The sequence below is a fragment of the Opisthocomus hoazin genome, chromosome 10 (genome assembly GCF_030867145.1).
Source record: "Opisthocomus hoazin isolate bOpiHoa1 chromosome 10, bOpiHoa1.hap1, whole genome shotgun sequence".
Taxonomy (NCBI): domain Eukaryota; kingdom Metazoa; phylum Chordata; class Aves; order Opisthocomiformes; family Opisthocomidae; genus Opisthocomus; species Opisthocomus hoazin.
The window spans coordinates 19,381,013-19,406,851 of record NC_134423.1 but is presented as its reverse complement, the minus strand read 5'-3'; the positions used below and the strand labels follow the sequence as shown (position 1 = coordinate 19,406,851).

Genomic DNA, 25,839 nt, shown 5'->3' with positions numbered 1-25,839 from the left:
CACACTGACAGCTTAACATACACTATTCATACAGTGAAAAAGGTTATAAAGAACATTACATGAACAACAGAAGGCATTATTGTCTTTTCTATTCTTTTTAAACACTAGGGCATTGAACATCTCCTTGCTGAAGTGATTTAAATGCATAGGCCACAAACAGATACTTCTACGATGGTTCATATGATTACCAAAGTCCAATTGCATAACACAAGTCTGATTTACCAGGAGGGAAATAGTTTGCTGGACATTATTCTACTATAAATCAGTTTTCATTTATATAAACTGTCTTGAAGTGCCAAGTAAACATTAAAGTATGCAGAACATTAAGTATATTTACAGGTTCAGTGCACTTTAAATTCCTCACTAAGAGGGTACTGAAACAGTAATAAAAAATGAGCTTTGCTTATATGATTATACTTGTGACAACGCAAGAGGCTTGACTTAAAAAAAAAAAAAACCACAAAAAGAACACAGCAAGAAAAACTAAACTATCAGCACATAAACATTCTTATGATTTCATTTACCAAAACACTAACAAAGTAACGGAATACTTTATTTTCCTTTACAACCAGTGCTTATTAGGTGAGAATCAATAACACTGAAATATAAAATAGAATTTCCTTGCTAATATTAAACACACAAAGGAGAGAAGTCCACTGTAGAATCCATTTATACAATGTCTGAACTCTGTGTACAATCTTTGATGTTTTTAAATAAAAAACATGACCAGTTATAAATAATATTAAACAGTATTAAAGTTTTCATTTATCATCTAAATAAATTAAAAATGCTGGATTTTCAAGACTGTGAGGTTATTTCAGGAAGAAAAGGAGGCAATCTAGACAGACATGTTTATCACGTATGCTGCTCTGACTTAGATCCCCTCTGCCTGACTGCAGTTCCTAGCCACGCACACACAACACAGCCACATCTGTGCAAGTCACAGGCTTGAAGAGTCACACTGAGGCTATAAATAGGGAGAAGTAAAAATAAATGAATATTTCCTCCATGTGAATTCTCATGGACAGAGATAGTGGCCAGATTAAATCTACAGGATTGACTGGGGAGCAATGAACCTATCCACTAGCCAACTCCCAAGCAGTCAACGTGTCCACAGCCAACTGCCCCCAGCTCAGTCATCTCCGACTGGATCCATGTGAAACTTATCTTTCGATGGGCACAAATATTCAGCGACTGGGACAGACCCCTAAGGAAAGGGGACATGACTGAAACACGAGGCAGGAAGAGCTGCAGACAGGAACTAACCCTAAGAGCCTCTGCTCACCCCCCAGCAGGTGCTTCCACACAATTTCACACGCCTGCCTCCCACCAAAAACCTATCAAGATGTTACCACTTCAATGGTAAATATCAAAGAGCATGGGAAGTGTGTTGCTCACTAAAAATCTTGTAACTATTTTTGAAACGTGCATTTGTTGCTACCTAAGTTATGTTATACAACCACCAACACAGGTCTTGTTGACAGCAGTGCTTAAAAATAGCTTTAGAAAAATATCTAAATAAAATTAGGTGATCCCGATAACTGATCAAGTCTGCCCTCATAATGCAGATATGTTTTCTTTAAACTCATATTTAAGTAGTTGCTATGAGGAATAGTTGTTGGCATCTATAAAAGCATAATAAAAATAAATATTTTCAGTCATTTACAACAAAATTAACAAATATACATTTCACTTAAACAGGTAACAATACTTTAGTGGATTACATGTCAGTCACTGTACAGTCCTGAGCCTTTTTTTGCAGGTGTAATTTAGGTCATCATTCTTCCCTCACAACTCCACGTGATATATGCTAGCCGGAAGAAAACTTTTAATACTTCTGAGAAGCAGTATCTTAATTTAGCTTTGGTAATTATGTGTGCAACTGTATAAATCTTTGATTTGCTTTTCACACACCAAATGGATTAAGGCAGGCACTACTGTTATCAGGATTCCTCCATCACCTTTTGACACTGGTAAAGCAAACCATCCGGAAGAGCAGAACAAGGCGATCTGAACCACAAAGCCAGCATCCCTGAGTAAGTACGACAGTGCAGCAGACAGGGCACCGATGGAAGTAGCTGGCATGCCAGTATTCCCTCATTACCTTAAAACAGAGGCCACAGAAAAAAATGAAGCAACAATTAACAACAGCTATAGTATAGTTCACAAAAAAAAGTCTCTCTCAAACTCCATTTCTGCTGTTCTCTTCTACTCTTCCCCCAACTCCTCTAACACATCACCAAAAATCATGCCTCCTGCAATCCCAGCTTCGTATTTGTCATATCGTATCATTCCCATTTTTTGTCCTGTCCAAAACTCTTCACAGTGTGACAGTTTGCTACCTTGTAAAATTTATGTGTACCTTTACATCAGTCTTCACATGGACCCCTGAGTAATGCAAATGAAGTCCATAGGACAACGCTCCTGTGATTACTAAGCTCCTAAACATTCCCTGCCTTAAACTGTAAGATACCTGACTTTCCTGGGACAAATTACAGGTTGCAAGTGACCTTACAGTATACTTCCACTCACCTATAACGTCAACTATATGGAGTTTCAGCTTCTGTTGCAGCGTATTCAGAGCTGCTGAAAGGGAATCCTGAGAAGATGGCATTTTTATATTCTGTTTAACATCATTGGCAAGGGACAACCACAGCTTCCCAAAGTCTTCTGTAGTCATTTCCATTGGCCTAAAAGTAAGTTCACCACATATCTTAGCAAAATAAGATACATTGTTAAGAATATATTTGGTGTCCCAAAAAATCGTATCTGGAAGCAACTGGACAAGACAGCAAGCAATAAGCAAATACAGATTAGTTTAAACAAACCCCTCCTCTTCCCAGCTCAACATTAAAAAAAAAAAAAAAAAATCATATTCCTTGCTTTAGATTTCTAAATTTAAAAAAACCCACATTATTCTATGTAAATGGAGGACCAAAGTGAATGGCCTTAAGATATTTGCCCACTGAAAGAGACAAAAAAGGTTCAATGAGAGGTAGACTGTATTAGGGAAAACAAGGTGGATTTAACTACAAAACAGAAAAGTCTACTGGAAAAAGAACACTTGCTTTTTCTACTCCAAAAATAAATGCAGTGTTCAAAGATGAAAAGAATAAGCTTTCTTCTTCCCCTGCAAAAGCTGTCAGCCTTTTCATGTAACGTATGGATCTCTGTACTCAAATCACTTATTTCAGTTTGACATGTTTATATTATGCCATTTTTAAAACAGCATGCCCTTCTGTTCGCTCAGTTCTGTGAGCCTCCTCAAAAACACATTGTGCAGCTCAGGACTATTATAATCTACAGCTACTGTCAATATTCTCACTGGAACTTGTAGTCCTTCTGGAACTTTACCCCTTTTTTCTAAGTGTATAAATAACCATTTACTATCTTTAACAGTCATCTCAACTGGATGAAAATTAGCTGCTCAAGATGAAGCCTTGTATTTTCATAATCAATACCCAAATCATCCTGCCCTCGTCTCATACTTATTTGAGTACATGTGTTTTAAAAAAGTGCAGCTTATTTTGTTTACCTGATGAAGTCCAACAATGATAAAGTTACAGAAAATTCAAGGCGAGTTTCCATCTCTGACTGGTAATTAACGGAGCCAGAAAGAATTCCCTGTGTACAGATTTTCTCCATCCACACACATTTCTGGCAACGTTCCACACTTTGCGCTTCAATGACAGGAAACTGGTATGTGGGACTCCCCAAAATCTATATAATTTTTTAAAAGGAATATAGAATATAAGTCTTGCTGTCAAGTTGTCTAAGTGGCTAAGATACAGCTATAAAATTGTGTAAGTGCCTTTTATTTCAATTGGTTTTTCTTGGACTATCTGGCAAATGAACAGAGCTACTACATCTCAGCTCTCATCACAGACAAATCAATAATTAACATCGACAAAAGTTCTACAAGAATTAAAACACTGGAGAAATTGATCTCTTTCTGCCAATTGGCTTCCCATCCTGAATGATTGCTCAGAGAGACCAAGAACTGATGACCAAGGGCCTGAGCTCTGTAGTTTAGTCCCAAAATAAACTAATATACAAGAGCAAGCAACACTGCAACATACCCCAAGCTATATGCTAAAAGCAAGAAGTTGAGAAATCATCCCTAATAACAAGGACCATTTCAAGATTACTCAGCAGTCCCTGGCCTCTCCAAATAAACTATTAATAAAGATTCTATACATGATAGTGGTCTGTGTGGAAACTTAAGCGAAAGGAAAAACTAGACACAAGATGCCCACTTTCTATCAATGCCATGGCACATTTGATTCAAGCCAGAAATGGCAAGCAGACTTCATCATCAATTAGCAGTTCCTGGATGAAGTCCATTCTAAAAGAAACATTCTGCTTATTTCTCTTTATCCAGTCATCACTTGCTGTGTCTCCAAGGTTTCAAAATTCTGTGTTTCTTTCAGCAAAATCCATGAATAGTCACACCAATAGGTAATTCCTAAATAGCTTTCCAATTGTTTAAGTGAAGCTTCAATCAAGACTATCACATGCTTTAACCAACCATAGTTAAATCCCAGATGTAGCCGGTGTCAAAAACTAAACTGACCGACTCCATCCCACCAACGAAATGCATGAGAACAAGAATGACACATGACTGATGTCTTCTGGGGGAAAAAAAAAAAAAGAGAAAACTTGAAGCAAGCTTACACAAACCTTATGTGAAGGAAGGAATTGCATCATGTCTGCCTATCAGATAAATACAAATGAATGCACAAGCCCAACAGTCACACCTGGACAAAAGCAGTTACAGTGATTTCCTTGGCAACTCGAGTCATACCATTCTGAGTATGACTGCTTAGGTTTGCGCTCAGTCTTCAACACCAGGAAGAAGCTGAATTCAGAACTGAAAAATCATACTTATATGGAGGCAAGCAGTAGGAAACAAAATCAAAGTGAATTAAAAAAGTGAGATGTTAACTTTTATACCAAATGACACTAAGTTTAGCACTGAGACTTCTTTCCCTACCCTTTAGGATCTGTGTAACAGCCATACCACAGGTTTTAAGGGAATGCTTTGGGAAAAAGGCATAGTGATTACACTAAACCAAACATCGGACACTTAAATGCAAGTGAAATGCAAGAAGTTCCAAGTGAATTTGAAACATAAAGGAAACAAAGTTTCTCACCTGAAAATGTTCTGTTTCTTCCAACACTAAGTTCACAATGTGAAGTGCAGAAGTGGTTTTATTTGAAACAAAAACAGTGAGCACCAGAGAGTCATCTGCCCACATCTTACATAAATACAGAGCTAAGGCATCACTCCAACAAAGTTCCACTACTTCAGAGTGAGTGAGCTCTTCTAGCTCTTCTGGTAAGGAAGGGTCCAATAGTGTTTTACTGGCACTTTCACACTGAGCACTTTGAGAAGGCTGAAAAATTTCAATATTACTATCAGCAAACAAAGATGACTGTGACAGCCTACTATCTGAAAGTCTGTCATACAGCGCAGATTTTTTGGGGGATTGAGGCGTTTCAAATGCTAAATTATCTTCTACTATATCTGAAGAACACAGGGAGGCTTTCCTTAACATTGTGTGTAAATTTTCCTCACAGTCTTCCAGGTTAATACGCACTGTATCAAGTAAGGGACTAAAACCTGAAGCAGCATGATTTTGGAAGTCTGACACCACCTCACTATTTTGAGTTTTATTTATCTTCGATTTTCTTCTGAACTTCTGAGTAGCTGTGTCTGCTTTCCCCATCTGAAAAGGGAAAAGAAAAACAAATTGGGTGGGGAAGTTTCTAACAAGCAGCTGTGTTGCTGTTAACAGCATGAAACAGAGTGAGCAAGGACAAATAATAACCAAGGAATTAATTCAGATGACAAATACAAACAGATTCCAAGCATTTTAATGGATCCAGTAACGGGCTTTTAGTGTATTTCTAACAGGGTATTGGATTAGCCTATAATGCAAGAATTATTCCAGGTTCTCTAAACCATAAACTAAAAGCTCCTATTAAAAAGCAAGCACAGGTAAACATGTTCTGGTTAAACGAACGATAAATGCCAAGATTTGAGCTGGCTAATATGCTAATACCAGTCTTAAAAAGATGACCTAATGGTGAATTCTTTCATGTTCCACATATTACCGCACATAAATAAAAATAGTCTTGACACAGGGCATCACACTCTAGCCTTACTGCCAGAAGAATGCCAACAGCTCTGCAAAGTTGGATCAAGGAACAGCTGTTAGGGAAAACAGACTAAAACTCAAAGCACAACATGTAAACAGAGGGAAGTTCTAGTTACTGAATCAGATCTGCTCCAGAGGTTGCTTCACCAAGTAATACCCAACCCGTTTCAGGTTCTTAACAAGCTATCAAATTACAGAAGAAATTTTCAAGTTTTTCAATGACTCTCAATGAGTTTTTTGCCTTGTTTTACCACAACGCTAATTTGATCTCCATTTGCAGATAAATATCTGTAACTGTAAATAAGGCAATATATAAACTTTAAACTGGTAAGTCTCAAAAGAACCACTTACCAGACTGACACCAGCATTTGATCCTAGCCCAATAAACAAAGTTGATGCTAACTGCTGCTTTTCTTTGTCTTCTTCAGAGAGGCTGGCAACTTGATCGGACTGCAATGCGGGAGGATCACCCACCTGCCCTGCTAATAAACCGCCACAAGAAACAGTCTGTGGCTCATTTTCTTTCCCTACTTTGTTTTCTTTCTTTGGAAGATACCCTTCTTTTCCCCATAGCTTGCGCACTCCCTCAAGTTTCAGAGTATTTGTCCTAAAAAGGCAAACAAAACAAAGCAGGGTCAACCATATGAACATCACGTTCATAAAAGTGTGCCAACACTCTAAACACCATTCACAGCTCTGGTACTTCGATATGCACAGTGAGCAGTGGAATATAAATGAACACTTTCGCATCAACATGAAGTTCTATGTCAGTAATGTCATTCATTCCTTCTAAAACACCTTGCAAATGTAAACTTGGACTAGGCCATATAGTCCTAAGCACAGACCTACACTAAGTCAGCATTAGACACCTGCAGCCAGTAGTAGACTGAGTTTGTCAACTCCACCCAGAGTTTCAGATTACATTCATAATGTATTTGAATAATTTTTAAAAAGCGAATGCAAGCAACGTGGTATATATGTTTCTCCCCAGGAGAATGATTCTGGGAATCTCCAAGTATATTTAAATAGTTCTATTGCTGATTCCTTAAAAAAATATTCTCTACGTCTCTCTTTTCAGTCTCTTCCGTTAACTTAAATTATCATTTCTTATGAAAAGTGTTCATGTTCTCAGACACCTTGAACCACAGCAGAAGTTAATTCAACAGACACAGGCTAAATGCTGCAAGTCCTACACCTAAAAGCTCACTCAAATTTTCTTACACAAGCTGGTTAAAGAATCTGCAAAAGCTTCCAAGGTTTCCTGCATACCAATTTACCAGAGTATAAGTGAAGTTGTTAATTTGTATGAAACTATGAATATGGAATTTATTTGCAGTGTCCTAAAACTTAAGGAATATCTTACACTGTAAATCTTAGCCTCTTTTTTATCTAAAGAATTTTCCTTAAAAGGCACATTATTGTAAACCTATAAAAACTAAGGGTAGCCTGTAAAAAAAAAGAAAGAAGCCAGAGAAAAAAATACTTCATCATGTAATCATCAGGTAATCCTGTCCCAATTTTACTGCATTAGCTATCACTTAATTTGTAGTTTGTGAAGAAAATGGAACAACAGTCTAACTGCATTAGCTTTTTTCTAGTTATTTCAAAGAAGGTGCCATCCGAATTTCTTCTCACATGATGGTGGTTTCCAAGTTCAACTGCATTCTTTTTAGTTTCACATAATGAAGAAAGAGAGACATGATACTGACAAGGACAGAAGCTTAAATGAAGTACATTTCAAACGCAAATTAACTCACTCTTTATGCCCTGTCTCAGCACTATTACCAGACATATCAGAACCAAAAGATAAACCAGTGGGGGACTGTCTGCCAGTGACGCCAGATGAGGACACGCTTGAAGCAAATGACAATCCGTAAGGTTCAAAATTCAGAGCTGCAAGACAGACAGAATCTTAAAATTACAATGAGGCATAAAAAGGTAAAAAAGAAATCTATTTTCTGAAAACTGTGCTGCTGCGCTTCTCAGGCTTCCCATTCAGGAACCTATCCTCATTAAAAATGGATGTTTCTGTTCTCAAGTAAGTTTTCTGTAGACACACAGGCGATTTATCTAAAACACGTATTCATTTGGCATTTGGTTTTAAATACTGAAATAAAACAGAAGTAGCAACTTTACAGTGTATCCCTAAAACATCTGCCGATGCTTAGTACCTGTAGACAGAAGTACTGTATTGGATCTAAATAAGTGAGCTTTTCCATTTGTTCGTGAACATAAGTAACATTTTGAGTCCACAGCACTATGTCCATGTATCACTGTTCGCTTTGCAAACATGCTCGACACCTTGAGTGATAAATCATTTTCATTAAGACTTGCAAATCAGGATTCAGAACCAGCCACCTTAGCTATGCTTTACGAATCAAAATGTAGTTTGAATAGCTTCTAAAACTTGTTTTGGACTATAACACAAGCAGCCATTGTTATGTACGAAGCAGAGCGCAGACTCTCCTTCGCAGCCCTGGAACTGTCAAGGGGTACAGTCCCTTCCCCTCATCTCCACCCCAGCCTTGCACTTTCTTCTTCCCAGCCAAGTGAAGCAGCAAAGCTGCTGGGCATCTGGGATGAGAGAAGTCTCCTGATACAGGAGGTGGCAGTGCTAAGGAAGTGTCCTGTCCCATAAAGCAGCAAGAAGGAATGGAGATCCAAGGGGCTTTGTGATAACCAACAGCCACATAAAGACACTCAAACTCTAATAAACCATAAGTTTAGTTATCTATAAACAAAGAATTTCAGCAAACTCCCCTTATAGAATATTTCTGAATATTCTACCTCCCCTATCTCTTGCCTCCTAGCATATTTACGAACCAGTGGAAGATACTAATCAGTACTTGTGATTATCGAGGAAAAAACAGCCATTCATAACTCTGTTCCTACAATGGCTTCCCTGAAATATTTTAAGAGCACTGCAAACAGAGTGCTAAACGGGTGTTCTTCATCAGTAAAGACCACTAATTTCATTCTCAACACCTCAGTATGAAGCACTATTATGAGCTCAATCTGACATACAGCTGATTATAACCCTCACAGGGCTTTACCTGCATAGAAAAAACAGTATAAAATATTCAGTTTCCAGGTATTTGACCTTGTTCAACATTTCTCCACCAAAATTTTGAATTTTCTAGCAGGCTTAAAATGGAGGCTGTAGAGGCAATACTGTCAATTTATCATTTTCTCAGAAAAGTGATCAATTCTGCCAAGCTACGCATACAAGCCAAATGGACAATATTATTTATTGTATACATTAACCTGCACAGTCAAAATCATCTTCTAAAAAAAATAATTGTAGATAATGCAGTGTACAAGACTCACTTTTCTAACTCCTCAAAAGTAAAGCAAAGCTGAGGAAGGTTTTAGAAAAGCTTTCCAACCTCAAAGTGAATCATTCAGAATTGTCTAAAAGAAATCATGACTGGTTACAATAAAGTGTGGCAAAAAAGTAAAAATAAAAAAATGCACTAAAGTTTTGTGATATTTTTAAACAAGTAAAAGCACATACTTATCTGTACCTACACTAGGTAAGAAATGTAGGATTTGTGTCATAAAATAAGTTCACAATGATTATTATTGCAAACTGTAACTCCACAGTCAAGATTAAGTACTCAGTACAGTAAAGTTAGGAACCCTTTGCTTTCACTTAAATAATCCTCATAAATTTCAAATCCCATAGACCAGTAGAGATCATAGTAAAACGTTCTCGACTGCAGAACAGCAACCTATGATTAATGAACAGTTACATATACCAGCCAGACAGAAGTGGAACTAAAATCTAAGTTGAACTTAGCTAAGTCTATGGACAAGAGATGTATTAAGATAACATGACTCTAATAAATAGTATTAACTGTACACTTCGATTGTTTGTTAATACTTATCAGGTAATTTACCAGCTACCTAATAAATGCAGTAAACTAACAGTCACCTTTTTCCTGAGAAAGTTTCTCCTCTTGTCTCTGGTGATGAGGCTTATAAGGTGCTGCACCACGACCTAGTCCCTCAGCCACAAACCCATCCAGAAAAGACAAGGAAGCATCTACCTACACAGAATTAAGGAAAGTGACAAAGCAATGAAAATATTTTCTATACCTGAGCCCGATGTTACCACAGGATATTGTATTTTCAACAAATTAGGATCTTCTATCTCATGTCTCCCATATCCACCAGTAAAACTGCTATATTAACAGAAATTGTTAAGCAAGTATGTTGAAACAGACTCTGAGCTAGAGATTTGTAACTTCACTCTTCTGCTATTGATTTTTTTTCCTAAACAAGAAAAAAAAAAAAGCAGAATGGAGGTCTCCCAAAATGGCTGATCCTACTGTTCTATGAAAATAGAGTTTAAAAAAACCCCTTCAAAAACCTCTGCAGTATCAATATTATTTTCCATCATTTAATATGGCCATTTCAGTCTCAAGATCAGTAGTTTCTAAATAGGATACAAACTCTTTGAATTAACAAGCAGTACTGTATCACTAAAGCAGGCCTAACTTGTCTTTAAAAAAGGACAACAACAAAAAAAAAAATCAGCATATGAAACCATAACTTTGTTAAAAGATACTCCAGCTTACTGAACATCATGGTTCTTTATCTTTCAGTAAAGAATGTTATGATTCATCACATGTGCCTGAAAAAGTATGTTTCTGCAAATTCACTGTAAGCAGACTAAATACTGGCACCAATCAGAACTGTCAAATATTTATTTCAAAAACACTTTTTCACCAAAATATTCAACCCCCTAACCACAAAGAGGTTCATGAAGAACAGACACGGCAGTTGTCTTACCACCATGTCACTGCAACCAGCATCAAACGGAAGCAAGCTTTTCATCAGAGCTTTGTCTTCACACAGATGCTTCAATTCAAAGGCATACTGTCTCATGCAGGTATCTAGAGAGTTGCTGAATTCTTGGATTAGTTTGTCAACTGTTTTCGAACAGGAGGTATGTGATGCTATCTTGGTGACTGCAGCCATTATCCACACTTTAGTTTCGGAAGTAACCCAAGTCTTTTTCAGCAGGCTGTGTAGTTTTGTCAAAATAGCTTCTGGATCAACAGCTGTAACAAGGCTGGAATATTCCCCCAACACCTATTCACAAAGAACAGACAAAATATGCATTCAGTCACACAGAGCAGTGCTTTCAGTTTTACAATTAGGATGTAGTACTAAACAGCACAATAAAATCCACCTCACATTCAAGAAACTATTATTTAAACATGTTCTAAATTACTCCTTTACCATTTTGTGTTTTAAATGTCAAAGGCTTGAAATGATCTCTGTGTTCACCTCAGCAGACTCCAACTTTTATCTTCTTAAAAATCAAATAGCTGTCTTGAAAAGAAAGCTAAACATAGCAATTAGGCCCTTACAGAACACGATTTGCTCATACTGCAGCCTCTTCCTTGGGTGGAAGCTGAAGCTCACCCAGGTACCAGACAATATTAGCACAGCATTTGGCCAGTCACCTGCAATGCCAAAAATCCATTTCACAACCACATCTGGCCTAATTCTAATGCAGACAGAAAGGCTCTCAGCATGCAGATTCATGTGACTCCCAAGCCATTCCAACAGCCACCTGCTTAAAGGGAGCAAGTCAGCTTTTCCATAAACTGTTACAAGCTAACTAGTCCTTGGGCACCAAAAGAGGTCACTAAAATACATTTCAGCATATTATCTTGACTTCAAGTAAAAACAGAATATTCATAACTAAAAATAAACCAAAAATATTTATTAAAACATCACCACCTTTGACAGTTTCCTCATACCTGTGTATTCAATTTTGACTATTTGTCTACCTTACCCAACTCATAACTTGAAGGAATTTCTGTGGATATAATGCATCTTCCTCTTCAAGTAATGCTAAATAAGACTGTACTGCATATATCCGTAGCTGATCATCTTCTTTTCCATCACCAAATCCTAGACAGAAAACAATACACACTTTGCCTGAAAGGCAAATAACACCTCCCATCAAATACTTCTAAGTGCATCTTCAGGAAAAAAGCCAGATGATCAAGGGACATGCCTAATTCTCCAGAGCATTCGGGGAGTTACTCACCTACAGCCAACAGCCTCAGAAAGTTGTTTGGGATATCAGGATGCACGACATCACCTCCAACTGAAAACACAGCATTCATTGTTTGGATAAACCACTCATTGTCAGGGGCATACGTGTCCAGACGTTAAGGAATGAAGTGCTAAGGCATAACTTTTTCTTTCTTTTTTTAGAGTGTTTCCTAAGGAAACAAATTTTCCACTAACAAGTTACATGTCTTGCTCTCCCCAATAATTTGGGGGCCTGATGGTCAAATATCAGCTCAATGTAACTGAAGAGGAAATATTCCTCTATCTTTTATAAAGTGTTTCCTGTAAACTCATGAAAACTGGCAGTCAGGTAGAGAAGTCTTAAGTTACTGCCCTGTTGAAAAGGGCTGCGTGTGAACTTAACAGCTATCCATAATGTGCAGTTTGCTGGCTTGTCAATCAATACATCTTAAGTTGTGCACGAAGAAATGTTCGAGTAAAAATAAGAGTTTAAGTAGACTTCATACAGTAGGAACAGGCAGGTTCACACAAGGCTTTAGCTTTGGAAACCCGTCCTACTGTATTTTAAGTTCACATTTGTTCCATGTTAGCGTTCCAGCATAGTCTTTTGAGTTTGTTTACCCCGTATCATTTGATCAATGACAGACTAGCTGTTCTTTTCAGCAGTGTATTGCTGTTAACGTACTGGGAAACAATAAACACAAGTACTCCACAGAAAGTAACGTTGTTTTTTTTATATATTTAAAATCTGATCAGCCTTTGCTAACTTTGGAAGTCACCTTCTGCCTTCTCTCAGGTAAATCCTGAAAATGCACACTTTCTGAATGGAAATTTTCAACAGTACAGAGAGATTTATATTATTGTCTTACTTTTGCATACTGCATGACAAAACAGCTTTTTTTGTACACTACTGCCTACTAAGCAGTGTACAAATAGGATGGTAAGGTAAGCTCTCCGTTACGAAGAGCTTGAAATCAAATTATCAGACAAGAATACGTACAGAAAATCCGGCAATGGCAAGTCTAACAGCAATGTCCACCACACACCAAATCCCTAATCGTGACTTCCATCTTTTTGGCACAGCTAAGAAATCTTTATTTCTACAGAAGTGTGTTATTCCTAGAATCCACACAACGAAGAGTTCTCTGACAGTAAGATCACTCCCACAGTTACAGCACAGCACTCAATGTAGCACTGAGGCATCTCTCTCCATGCAGTGGTGTACAACTGCAAAGTTTCAAATTAAAAACACAAGGTTTTGATGCTCTCCAAAGCCAAGATAAAGTATTTTGAGTGCCATTACTCTCTCTCAGTGAAATACAACAAACACTGTAATCATTTTTGTATGCATTTTCTTTTGCATATTTTTTATGCATTTGAAAGAGTGGAAAGCACAGCTATAACACTCCCTACTTCAAAAGATCATGAAGGATGCTTTGAAAGGTACAAATGCTACGTTTGCCTGAGCTCTGATCCCAAAGTTTCAGAAAAATAAAAGGATATTTCTCAGCTAGTTCTGCTATTTTGCCTACTAAGTTGATGATAGCATATTCTTCTTTGCTTTCTTTCAAGTAGTCAAGCATCTTCTGAACTATGACTACTACATTCTGTCCATTTGTAATTCTATAGAGAAGCTCTAAAGTCTGAAAGAGAAGGCAAAAAATATAATTAATTTGCTCTAATGACTCAAAAAAGGAAGCAGGCAAACAGAAACACTTTAGTATGATGCCAAATTGAGCAACTGTCTTTATTTGGGAAGCCTTAAATGAAATACACTGCTTATCTACATAGCTTGTCACATTAATATTGTTTGTAACTGCTCTCTCACAATAACTGAGACATAATATGCCTTTTACACTACTCTTTTTAGAAGACCTATCAAAAATTAAGTTAATTTTTAAGGTGGATGACATTTAAAAATTCACTGACCTCCCTTTTAATAATGGGATCTGGATGGTCCAGACATTCAATTATTGTCATCTGGTGCTGAAGTGCCAGATTAGGATCCTGCTGGATAACACAGGTCAGAGCCTTTAAACCTAGAATATAAGTGATTGGAAGTGATATAATTATACTCCTATGACCAAATTAAAAATATCTTAATGAAATCAGATATCCTTACCTAAGTATTTCAAATTAATTTTGGGTGACAAAACAAATTTTCCAATGCACTTGGCAGCTTTTTCAAGTAGTTCAGATTTGGGATAAATTGTGTAAACTGTTTGGACACATTCAAACAAGATGGCTGCAGGGAGGAGAAAAAGACATAATTAATGTGTATTAAATACTTCTAGAATGCAAAAATTTTTAACCACCAAACAAGCTTATTGACTGTATCAAGGAACTGCAGTGCTATCCCACCCCCGACTGCAGCTAACTGCCGAGTACCTACTGACATAAGTAAAAAGAGGATGAAAGACTATCTCCTCTAGTGTATATACATATCCTTTATTAGCCTTTGCTATTGTGCATAGAACTTTATGCCCTTAAAGTCCTTCCAACCTTGAAGTCTCCTATAGTTGCTCAAGGAACTGGACTGGGACAGTCTTTAGAAAGCCAACAGTCAACTACAAAGCATTTGAGACAAAACATTTTTCAATAATTCATATGATTTCTTAGCTACTACCACAACCAAAATCATCCCAAGAACATTTTTATTTAAAAAAAAACCCAAAACTTTGTATAGTTGTTTGAGAAAAAGCTAGAAGTAAACTGAATAACACACAAAAAGTGATTAATCTTTTGTGGCAGTTTGGGCAAAGATTCAGACCAAGTTATTCTCCCCAAGTTAACTGGCATTTACAATCATGAGGTAATTCTCAGCTGTTCCTGTAATTCAGTCTCTAACTGAATTGTCCGATAGACAACCACCTACTCTTCTTAAGCATTACAAAACTAAACCTGAAAAAGACTAGCATATTAGCAACTCAACTGCTGCAAGAAGCAAGAAACATGCAATATCCAAAGACTTCTGTAAGAAAGAATAATCACTCAGAATTACATTTTTCTTTTGCTAGGATCATCAACTAAAGTTTTATAAAAAGCTTATCATACGTGAACAAAGCTACATACCTAAATTCTACGTCCACATATAAGTTGTAGTAAACTGCCCACTTTGCCCCTTAAGTGCTTAAAACAAATTTAATGTTTAACTCTTAGCAACTGCAAGTTCACATTGTCTATATTATAAGGCAACACACCTCCCAATATCTTGTATGTTCTTGCTTAAGAGAATAGAAGCAATAAACTGAATACACTAAATGTCTGACAGATACTTCCTCATTTATAATTTACTAAAAAAAGAATACTTTCCCAAAGCTCCCCTTTTTAGTGGAAGTGAAGGTTACACAACGCTCTACAAAATATGTATCAAGCAGATGTTAGACATCTAGAGCTTTGGGCCACTTTCTGTTATTTTTCCCCTCAGTGATATTTTAAAAAAGTCTCAATTTTATTTCCATTCCATTAGCACAGGTACTTTGGCAACATCTATGAGCCTTTAACAATAAAACAAAGTGGGCTTTAGTTTTTTTTAATAGTGAAACAGCTCTTCATGTAGGGTTCTAGAACATCACAGTTGGGTGTCTGGGGAGGTATTAAGACCTGGGGAGGGGAAGGCAAAGAAAAATCCAAATAAATTACTCAGCTTTTTATTAGGGAAAAAAAACCAAAACAAAACACTTAACAGTGCAATTATTCCTTTTGCTTCATTCTAGCAACAAATACAGCTTTCTCTACTGAGAAGTAAAGAAGTTAACATAGCTTTCCACCATGTTCTAGAAATTTAAAATTGAAATGTGTGCCAAAAGCATCTTTTTACAGGCACCACTATCACTGAACTCTGGAGGTGTCATTTTTACTAACTGTGGCTAGAGGAAAAGCCCTACACAGCTGTAAAGAACCAACGCTGTCACTCTTGCACACTTTTCATTGCCTTTCTCAGGGCAGTGAAAAGAAGACCTAAGCATTTCTAATAAACAGAGCTGTATCACTAGGATTTTTCTCTTATCAGTTATTTCCACTTCAGCAATGTTCAATACGAGCTCTCTTGATGAAGCAGACTTTCTATCTTTAAGGGCAATGCAAACATAGGATAGAGGCTTTTGAGTCAAGATGAATTCCCCGTAATAAAAATGTTTTACGTAAATTATAAAAAACTGCACTGTACAGCAATGTATTTTTTTTTTACAATTTAGTAATTGGACACAAGAATACAGTTGCTGTTCATTAAGAACATAGATTTTTCATAAGTACTGAGTATTTTAGCACTATCAACTACTCACATTTTAAATCTTTCCAAATACTCATAGTTACACAAAATAACCTCACCTACCATATGTAATATTGTGATTTATCTCTGCTCTTCTTAAAGATTCATCTAGAACATCATACATCAATTCGCTTGTCCTGTTTAACATGAAAAAAAATTATTTGTAGCACTAACAAGCACGTAGTCTTATTGTCAAACAGCTCAAACACTCGTACTGAAATCCGTAACACAAATTATTCATATCCACAGATTTGCTTTAACATGGAAGAGCTCTATAACATGTTTCTAAAAGGCATCTAACAAGATGTTTGCAGCTTTCAAAAGACACAAGAATAAAAACCACTTCCCTTGCTGCTTGTATAAAAAAATAAAACCTCAACAGCAAAAGGATCACAGACAACTGTGTCGTAACAAAATGACACCACTTATTTTAAAAATATCTTTACTACGGATTTTCACACAGTTGTTTCGTAACCTAGTAACAGAAGTCCCAGCAAAAATACATTTCAAACATATTCCACAAGAATCGTTTAGCCAATCCAAAAGTTAAGTAACTAATTTTTCACTTTAAAAAGTATCTGCTCACTGTATTGGTTAATAACAAATGTATAAGAAGTTCAACCGAAATCCTCTTACAAAAAACAAAAAAAAAACCAAAAAAAAAACAAACAGAAAGCTGTCCATGAGTACAGGTCATGACTGTATCCTGACAGTTGGACTTGATGATTCTAGAGGTCTTTTCCAGCCTTAATGATTCTATCCCTTATACCTTCAAAATATTAATTACAGAGAAAGATCTGGTTACCTTGGATCATCTTTTCCCAACAGCCCCAATATTCTTAAAAGCTGAATTTGTAACCATGGTGCTGGCACGCTGTGATAGTTGAAGTCAATAGGGAGCTTTCCTCCCACTACCTGCTTTAGGATGCTTACAAAACTCCCAGTCAAGTCCTTGTATCCAGATGAGTTTTCCTACGTAATGAAAAAGAAATACAATTCAAGTATTTTGATACAGCATCTCACAAGTAAAAACAATCCACAAATTGAGTAAGATCAAAATACCCACAGCAATGGTCTCATTTCTTTAAATCAAACTTCTACTCTCATCCCCCAACACCTGTAAGCTCTTCACTTTACACCTCCTATTTTCTCACACATTTGCAAAGGGAGTGAATGGAATTTGAAGGCAACAGAAAAAAAATTACAAGCAAATTTCAGCAAACCCTTTAACACACTGTGTAAGTTAGATCATCTAGCTAACAATGCCAACGATGCTGAGCATTCGGATCATGCAGGAAGTGTATCTGTCAAGCTAAATGGAGAGCTAGCACAAACAAACATGACAGGTATGATCACACAAATTAACTTTGCTAATGATAACAAGTAAGTTCTTTTTTCTGCAAAACTTCTGAACAGTACACTGTGTATTTAAAATAAAAAAAAATATATATACATATAAAAATAGCTCCTAAGTTCAGTTGTACTTCTAATTCTTTGCCTACCTTAATCATTTGAAGATAAATATGCAAAGAAGCAGCCATGACTCCAGCATCCCTGTCGCATAAGGCTTTCCGGAACTTATCATGAATATGCTGAACTTGGTTAGGAGCAATAAGATAGAATTTATATAAAGCTTGAACAGCTTTTCTTCGGATAATTTCCCTGAAGAGAAATCAGATTTACATAAAACAAAATGAAGCTGCTTGTGTATTTTAAGTACTTGACTTGAAAAAACAACTTGCACTTGTTATTTCTACAGCAATGTAAAATTATGTGGCCGGCCATCAGGACATCACGATTTGGAGCGAGGCGAGAACCCATGTTTTATATATTTGATAACAAATGACTTTGCCAACACCATTTAGGTGAGGAAGTGACAAAGCAAACCTAAAAGTGTGGTCAGGCTTGATGTCAGATCAATAATTCAAAAGAATGGCCATCAAATAAACAATGAAATTGGCCACTGCTAATATGCTGCAGTCACATGCAGCTTTAAAAAATACCTGTCTAGAAGTTACTGAGTCAGTTCATTATGCAGTTCCCTTTGTAATCAGCCCAACACTTATTATGTTATCCTCTGTGTATGGGATATTACAAATGAAGAATCAAACAATTCAAGGGTATTGGTATCTGCAGATACATTTTATCAACAAAGTTTCTATGAAGAGCTTTACAAAAAAAAAAGTACCAGTGAAGTACTTCAAAGACCCTAATCTGTTTCTCCACTTACTCTACAAATACTTCTTCACCTGCGTATTCATTAAAAGGACTCCAGCAGATAAATTCAATTATATTTACCTATCAAAATTGGTTACGAAAAAACTAATACCTATCCAATACTCAGTCAAGACCACAAATAAATGAGGCACGAATCCAAGAGATAAACTAGTAGAGGAACAATTTCTGAAGGCAATGATTAGAAAGACCAGCTCAGAGAAAAACTATCAGTTTACTAAGACTACCCAAAACATTAAGTCATTCAACCATACAAGGCTACTTGAAATTCTATAAATGAATACGTACTTAGCATGCTGGAGCTTGTCTTCTATTAGGGGAAGAACAGCTGGAATCATCTCTCGTGGAAAGATCTGGCTGACAATGGTTAATGCCATGCACACCTCTACTAGATTAGTGCTCTGTAAGTCCTGTCACAATCATTGAAATAAGACAGTGATTTTTTTTATTTAGACTTAAATTCTGCACAGACATACCCCAAATCTTTTACAAGCAGGCTGGATCTAGCCCACCTACACAGCCCACCTACAGCAGGCATCCTGCTCCCAGCCATCCTGTCGTCTGCTCGTGTTTGAGAAGTGTCACCTCTCACTGAGCTAATCAGGTTCTTCTCTTATACAGGAAGAAGGAACAAGCAGCTCCTCAAGCTCGTGTTAGAGCTACATTCTTATTTTAAATTTAGGCAAGATTAACACATAAAGCAACAATCAATTTGTTTACTGAAAGTTTGATGATTGCAAAACTATGCTGAGTCCCCAGGTGGATCACTGGCATGAGTCACCTCTCACAGAATTCAACAGTATTCTCCCTAGTGCCTTTGATCCAGCCCAAAGAATAAAAAAAAAAAAAAAAACCCCGAACAAGCTCAATAATACTGACAGTTACATATTTGTACACTAAAATAAGACATTACCTACTCCCCAAGAAGCAAATGCAAATCATACGTAATGTTCTACAAAAGTAACAATAAAAATCCGCAGCCTGTCCCAAATACAATTAAAAATAGTAGAAATAGCTCACTGCAACCTTAAACCAAAAAAGGATGGATGAATTCATGAAACATAAGACTAGAACTATTTTTCAATACAAATGAAATGTATAAGATTTCCAGCTCACATCATTGTTTGCTCTGGCCATTGTTATAGCCCTCATTTTGGTTTAGTTTTTTGTGGACTCTCGTTTTCTACTTCTTTCTATATCCTCACTAGTTTCAAGTCAGATCTTTAAAGATTATAAAACAGTTTCGAATCACAACAACAAAATGAGCATCACTTTCAGTTTATAATTTATGTGACTTTGGCCTACTGTAATATAAAAGTAATCATTACACAGCAAGTTATAGTATGTCACAATTGCTCCATGTAAGAGGCAGTAATACAGAAAATGACACCTATAAAATATTATTACATAACAGACTTTCAGTGTCACTCCAAAGCATATTTCCATTTTCCATCAAAATTACCAAAAGAACTCAAAGAAGCCAACAGATATTTGCTGTCAGCTAAAAGGAAAAAGTTTACATTGAAATATGCAAGCACGGCTCCTCCTGAAGCTGAGAATGTATATAATTGGTAAAGGAAATTTATAAAGGAAATTTTATGGCATATCTCCTTTGAAAAAAATTAAAAACATGGCTGCAACAGCAGGAATGCCAAGATTAAATTAAAAAGCCAGGGAAAGCCATTTCAAATTTTCATTGCTAACCAAAGAAACAGCAACTCAGAGAGCAAGACAGAACTAACGAGTACATAGCTTAGGTTTTGTGTGACATAAACCAGAAAGAACTGGTCCAAATTTAGTTTACCTCCAGACCTCCAAAAACACTGTACCTTCACAACTGTGTTCACAAGTAGAAGTAGCAGTTCATGATTTTCATGCAGAAATAAAGAAACTGCCAAGTAACCTGTAAAAGAAAGCAGCCTCCATTACTACTTTCAAGCAACATGGAACTTCAAGATAGAAAACTTAAGACTGTCTGTAATACAAAAAAGAGTTAACTCAAACAATTACAAAAACCCAAGAAAACACCTACTGCTGGATGACAGTTGCTCATGTTCTAAATACCAAGACTTTCTTTTATTTCCAGGCAAACCAGTTATATTTAAGTTGCAGTAAAGCTCAACAAATAACAGCTAAGAATTCATAAGCTGTGAGAAATGAGAGACATCACAATACTGTTATAGCTGAAGAGCAGCCAAGAGCACCACGAGAAATCACTTCCTGGAAAACTAACACCATCTCTGAACAGGGAAAAGTATATTACTTCTAGACTACACAACCCAACTGCACTGCCTTGTATCTGTTTCTCTTTTTTCAAAAAATAAAGTTCCATTTCAAATAAATTTTACATTCAGCTTGGAATACGGAAAAGTAAATTCACCATCCTATGCCAAGAACTCCCTTATTTCTTATCAAGGAGGAAACAAATCGAGAACCCCAGAAAAGAAACCTGCCAGAAACCTTTCCCTTCAAGACCCCCTCTTCCTTTTAAACTAAGGGACTGGGATGTGGGGGGGAGGGTGTGCCACAACTCATGACAATATTTGTATTACAGAGATGATCTTAAGAAAGGTCTTGGTTCATTCAGGGCTTAGAGATCAAAATGAACAACTCTGATACAAATAACTGTATTGTCTGGGCTATCAGATTGATCTATCTGCTTGTGAAACTATGGACTTGATCAGGTTAGCATACCTGCAGTAACGTAGCTCGCTCTCATTCTTGGAGGCTCACACTGGGTAAAAGAGCAACCCATCTTGACTGGATCAACTGACAACAATGCCTTAATACAAGCTTTGGTATAGTGCACCAAGAACAGACAAGGTCATCCTCCTATCTCACATATAACTGCAGAACAACAATGAAACCCAAAACCCACACACACACTCTTGATAGCATCCTTTTACCAGATCAAAGCTTAAGGGCACTTTGTGTCCAGAGAACTTTAAGCCACCTACTTTAAAAAAAAAAAAAAAAAAAAAAAAAGCTACTTCACCAAAGCCTTCTCAGAAAGACCCCTAGTATGGAAAGGTCTCAAACCAATTAGTAACAAGACTCATTGGTACTTGACACTTACAGAGGTCACAAAGTTTTCTTCAAAACAGCTTACCAACTGCCCTCCCAGGTTTGGTGAAGATAGAACTTTTTAATCCCTACCAGAGCATCTGTGCACTGGCTTTCATTACTCGGGGATAAAGCAACTTTAAATCATCACTTGTAACGCATTCTCTCAGAAACTCCAATACTTGAGTAGATGATCCGGATGAAATTCAAACAAAGGATATCAAACAAGCATATCCCGCAAGACATTGCCTTCCTTCTGTGTATGCAGACATAGTATTGCTTGGAGTTAAACCATTTTCTCTGCAAACAAGAAGAAATGTCTTCACTAGGCAGTTGAATCAGCAACTGCAAGGAAATTCTCCAGATGAGACAGCTGGACAACTGACAGCTACTTCAAACTAAATCTACTGGAAACAAGTTAATTGCCACACTGGCAGGCAAGGAAATCTCAATGGCATGAAATTCCAAAGAAATATGAACTAGCCTTTCAGATTTCCTCAGGAACTTCTGCACCTGTGCTATAAGGATCTCCCTATTTGCCTCATTTGCTACAGCTGTTTCTAAACTAAAAAAATCCTTCAAGCACCAAACCAGAAAACATTTGTCTGACAAACGTCTGACAGTAACATCTTTGTCTAATCTTGTACTACAGTACTTGAAAAAGAAACCAGATTCTGACAGAAACTCATTTTCAGCTTGATGTGGGTTTTTTAACAAAATTTCTTGTAACTTACTTCTTTATTAGCGCCGCAATTCAAAACAATGAAAGAACTAATGATTTAAAATAAATTAACTTCCCCTGGCTTCTGTTCTACAAGCAGATACAGAGCAGCTCACAGACTAGAGACTTAGTTGTTTTCAGAGGAGTGAGAGACTAGAAAACAAGGCCAAGAAAGCAGAAAAACACTAAGTAAGCTGTATTTTTACATTAACTATAAATCCTAAGAAACTTTAAAAATACAATCTGAGATTATTATAAAGGCTACAGCTCCATGCACATACCAACTCTTTTCTCCAGAAGATTTCCTTGCTGTGCAAGCTTGATTGCATGGATGTATCCAAAGGAAGACTCGTACCCCAGCATTTCACAATAGATGAGTCTCACCATACATTCTTTCATCAGTCTCTGAAATACCAAAAATAAATTGAGAATTGTACATCAGAAATGTTTTACGCTCTTCTTTGCTGTTCTAATGAAGCAGAGCACTTTATCTGACAGAAGTCTATGTGCATTTGCACACATTTTCTAAAGTCAGGGTATTCGTAATTTTTCCTTTGCTGTGAACCTTTTCTGCAAATCAGAATTAAATTTTGACCGTAAGACCAGAACTCCCCATATACTACCCTTACAGATGTTATCTTATTTTGATTAGCATGCACGTGATCAACAGTAGATACGTGACAACTAACACAAAGAGTATGAATTATCTGAAGTGTTAGGTGATCACATTGCTAATGCAAATTATTTTTCGCCAACCACTACACGGACCTAGGATGGGTTTTCACTATGTGTTAAAATTTTTTATTCGAAAACTCTCACTAGTGGGACTGAGATACACATTAACTATCGCAAACCAGAATATATCAACTCCTGCAACTCAAGACACGAGCAATGCATGTGCAAACAACAATGCACAGCTTCATATACGGCGCAAATTAACTATAACAACGTCAGCATGCCAAGAACATTATTTGATGGAAGCAGTTTATCACCTAGCTTTTTTGTCTGCATTGTTTCAGAAACTACAGAACGACAGACTCTGGGCACCATACACTTACAGCTTATTCACATCAAAGAGAATCACAGTGTCCTCACTATTTTAACCGTGCTGCAAAACCACAGACGCTGGTACCTTTCGACACTCTGAATTAAATATCTCTAATGCAGGTCACCTGGACACTCCACCAGGAAAAAGAGCGAGAACACTGTTTTTCTTCACCTCTGGTCTGCTGTTCCCAGAGCCTGCAGCCACCAACAGAACTTACAAGTGTTGTGGTGGGGGCAGAAACTGCTGCTTTCAGACTGGTTAGTTCCTGCTGGATTAACTTCTCTTCTTCCTAGAAAAATTAAACTTCCTATTTTCATCTCGAATAAACGTCGGAGGCAACGTCTGCAACAGCGGCGACAGAGGACGCGTCGATTCGGCAGCGCCCCGCAGCCCGCTCGGGCCCAGCGCGGGCCCCGGGGGCGGCGGCGGCCCTGCAGGCACCGCCCCGCCACACGGCCCCCCCGGCCCCCACGCGTGTGCTGCCGGAGCTCGGCACGACCCAGCCCCACGGCCGAGGGAAGACGCCGGCGCCCCGCCACCGCCCGCGGGTCCGTAGCAGGCCGCGCCGCGCCTCACGGCCCCTCAGGGAGGCCGGGAAGGGAGCAGGAGGCCCGGCCCGGCCCGTGCCGCCGCCCGTACGTGCTTGGAGGTGAGCGCCGTGATGCTCCGGATGAGGCTGCCGAGCCGCGAGGTGGCCGAAACCCTGCCAGGGCCGCCGGCTCCCCCCGGCCCGGCGCCCGGCTCATGCCCCAGCAGCCCGGGCAGCGCGCTCAGCGTCCGCTCCACCACGTCGCTCATGGCGGCCGCGGCCCGCTCCCCGCCGCCGCCCGGAACCGAACCGAACCGAGCGGAAGGGAAGAACCCGCCCGCGCCGCGGCCCCCGCCGCCCACTTCCGGGGCCGCCCCGGCTACGGGGAGCGCCCGCCGGGCGGCAGGGGGCGCTGCACCGCCCGCTGGGGGGGCGGGGCGGGGCGGAAAAGGCTCCCCGGCCTGTGGCCGCCCCGCCCCTCCCGCTGTAGCCCCCAGCCCGCGAGGGGGCGCCGTGATGGCGCCGCGGCAGGCGGGAGCCCCGGGGCCGTTCCCTCAGCGGCCGCTCCCTCAGCGCCCGGCCTCGCCTGCCTGCCCGCCAGCCTGGGCGCTGGACCTGCCGGGGCTGAGGGAGCGCCGGCCGGTCTCCGCTCTCCGCGGAGCTAAAACACGGCGCTCAGAGCGGGTCACCCGGCGGGGCGTCACGGCAGCCCCTGCCCGGTCACGGGCCGCGTGGAGATAAAGGCCCTGAGGGAGCACTGCCCGGGCGAGGGGTGCGGGAGCAGGAGCGGCCCGCCCGCCTGCCTGCCCGCGGGAGGTCTTTGTCCGCCCCACAAAACAAAGACCTCTGAAGGTGGGTTTCGAAAGAGAGAGCAGTGCGATGGTTTGTAGGTGCTCATGAGAAATATAACAGTGTGGGTGGGAACATCTAGAGATGGGTCTTGGCAGAGAGGCTCCCGCCGGAGCAGTTCCCGGGGCGATTCCCGTTCCCCTGACAGCGCGGCTTTGGCGGATGGGGACGGTTTTCATCCCGCAGTTCCTGGGAACTGCCTTTGCATTCACGGCTCTTGCGAAACAAAGGGTTCCCTACACGTGAAAAAGAAGGTGTGAATTTATAAGGTTAAAGATTACAGGGTTTTCTGACTCTCCAGATACCATATCTGCCGTTTTGTAATACTGTGCCTTTCAAATGAATGTTCCTTTTGTGTCGCCATAGCTGAACAGGAGTAGTTGCATATATGCTAAATGAACAGAAGCCTGGTGACTTTGGTCATTTGGTACCCAGAGGAGTGATTTCAATTAACAGAAAAAGCTCGTCCTTTCTTTGTCAGACACCGGCCGTATCCCAGCTCTGCTCTGAAACACTGTGACGTGCCTGCTGGTCCCCACATGGCTGCCGCAGGGCTGTGTGCCCGGGATGAAACTGGGCATTCACCAGCAAAGCAATGAGATGAACACGTGAAAGAAGGGTGCCGGATAACTTCCATAGATATTTCACACTAGAAAGGAGAAAGGGCACCTAACCCAATCATCTTTACCTGATCTGTTAGGATACACCTTTCCAAATTTGCATAATGAAATCTTCAGCCAATTGCAGCAGGATATATTCAGATAGCCTTTACTGTATTTTTTTAACAGAATTGGTTTTCTCTCACTGTTTTTCCTATGAACAAGGAAAAAGCATAGTCCCGCTTAAATATCTGAGCCAATCATCCCTCCAAAGACAGCAGACTAAAATAATGTGTCTGTGTGGGTTTGG

General features: G+C 38.9%; 1 protein-coding gene across 3 annotated transcripts; it reads right to left on the bottom strand.

Moving 5' to 3' along the window:
• Window positions 1–532: 532 nt before the first annotated feature.
• AP4E1 (adaptor related protein complex 4 subunit epsilon 1) lies at window positions 533–24,419 on the bottom strand. 3 transcript variants are annotated; one of them, XM_075431403.1, is made up of 21 exons: window positions 24,192–24,419; window positions 23,770–23,841; window positions 22,786–22,909; window positions 20,550–20,623; window positions 19,009–19,130; window positions 17,988–18,147; window positions 17,291–17,457; window positions 16,549–16,622; window positions 14,338–14,460; window positions 14,145–14,254; window positions 13,719–13,858; window positions 12,229–12,341; window positions 11,971–12,089; window positions 10,956–11,258; window positions 10,096–10,210; window positions 7,919–8,054; window positions 6,513–6,768; window positions 5,154–5,729; window positions 3,536–3,720; window positions 2,533–2,690; window positions 533–2,104 (listed from the first exon to the last, which is right to left on the bottom strand). In XM_075431403.1, the coding sequence occupies exons 1-21, from the start codon at window positions 24,348–24,350 to the stop codon at window positions 1,944–1,946; spliced, it is 3,447 nt and encodes a 1,148-aa protein (XP_075287518.1). In that variant the 5' UTR covers window positions 24,351–24,419; the 3' UTR covers window positions 533–1,943. The 3 variants fall into 3 exon arrangements, with proteins under 3 accessions (XP_075287518.1, XP_075287519.1, XP_075287521.1); XM_075431404.1 differs by lacking the exons at window positions 23,770–23,841; window positions 24,192–24,419 and adding an exon at window positions 21,415–22,083 and having other exon boundaries at window positions 22,786–22,866; XM_075431406.1 differs by lacking the exons at window positions 23,770–23,841; window positions 24,192–24,419 and adding an exon at window positions 21,830–22,083 and having other exon boundaries at window positions 22,786–22,866.
• Window positions 24,420–25,839: the final 1,420 nt, after the last annotated feature.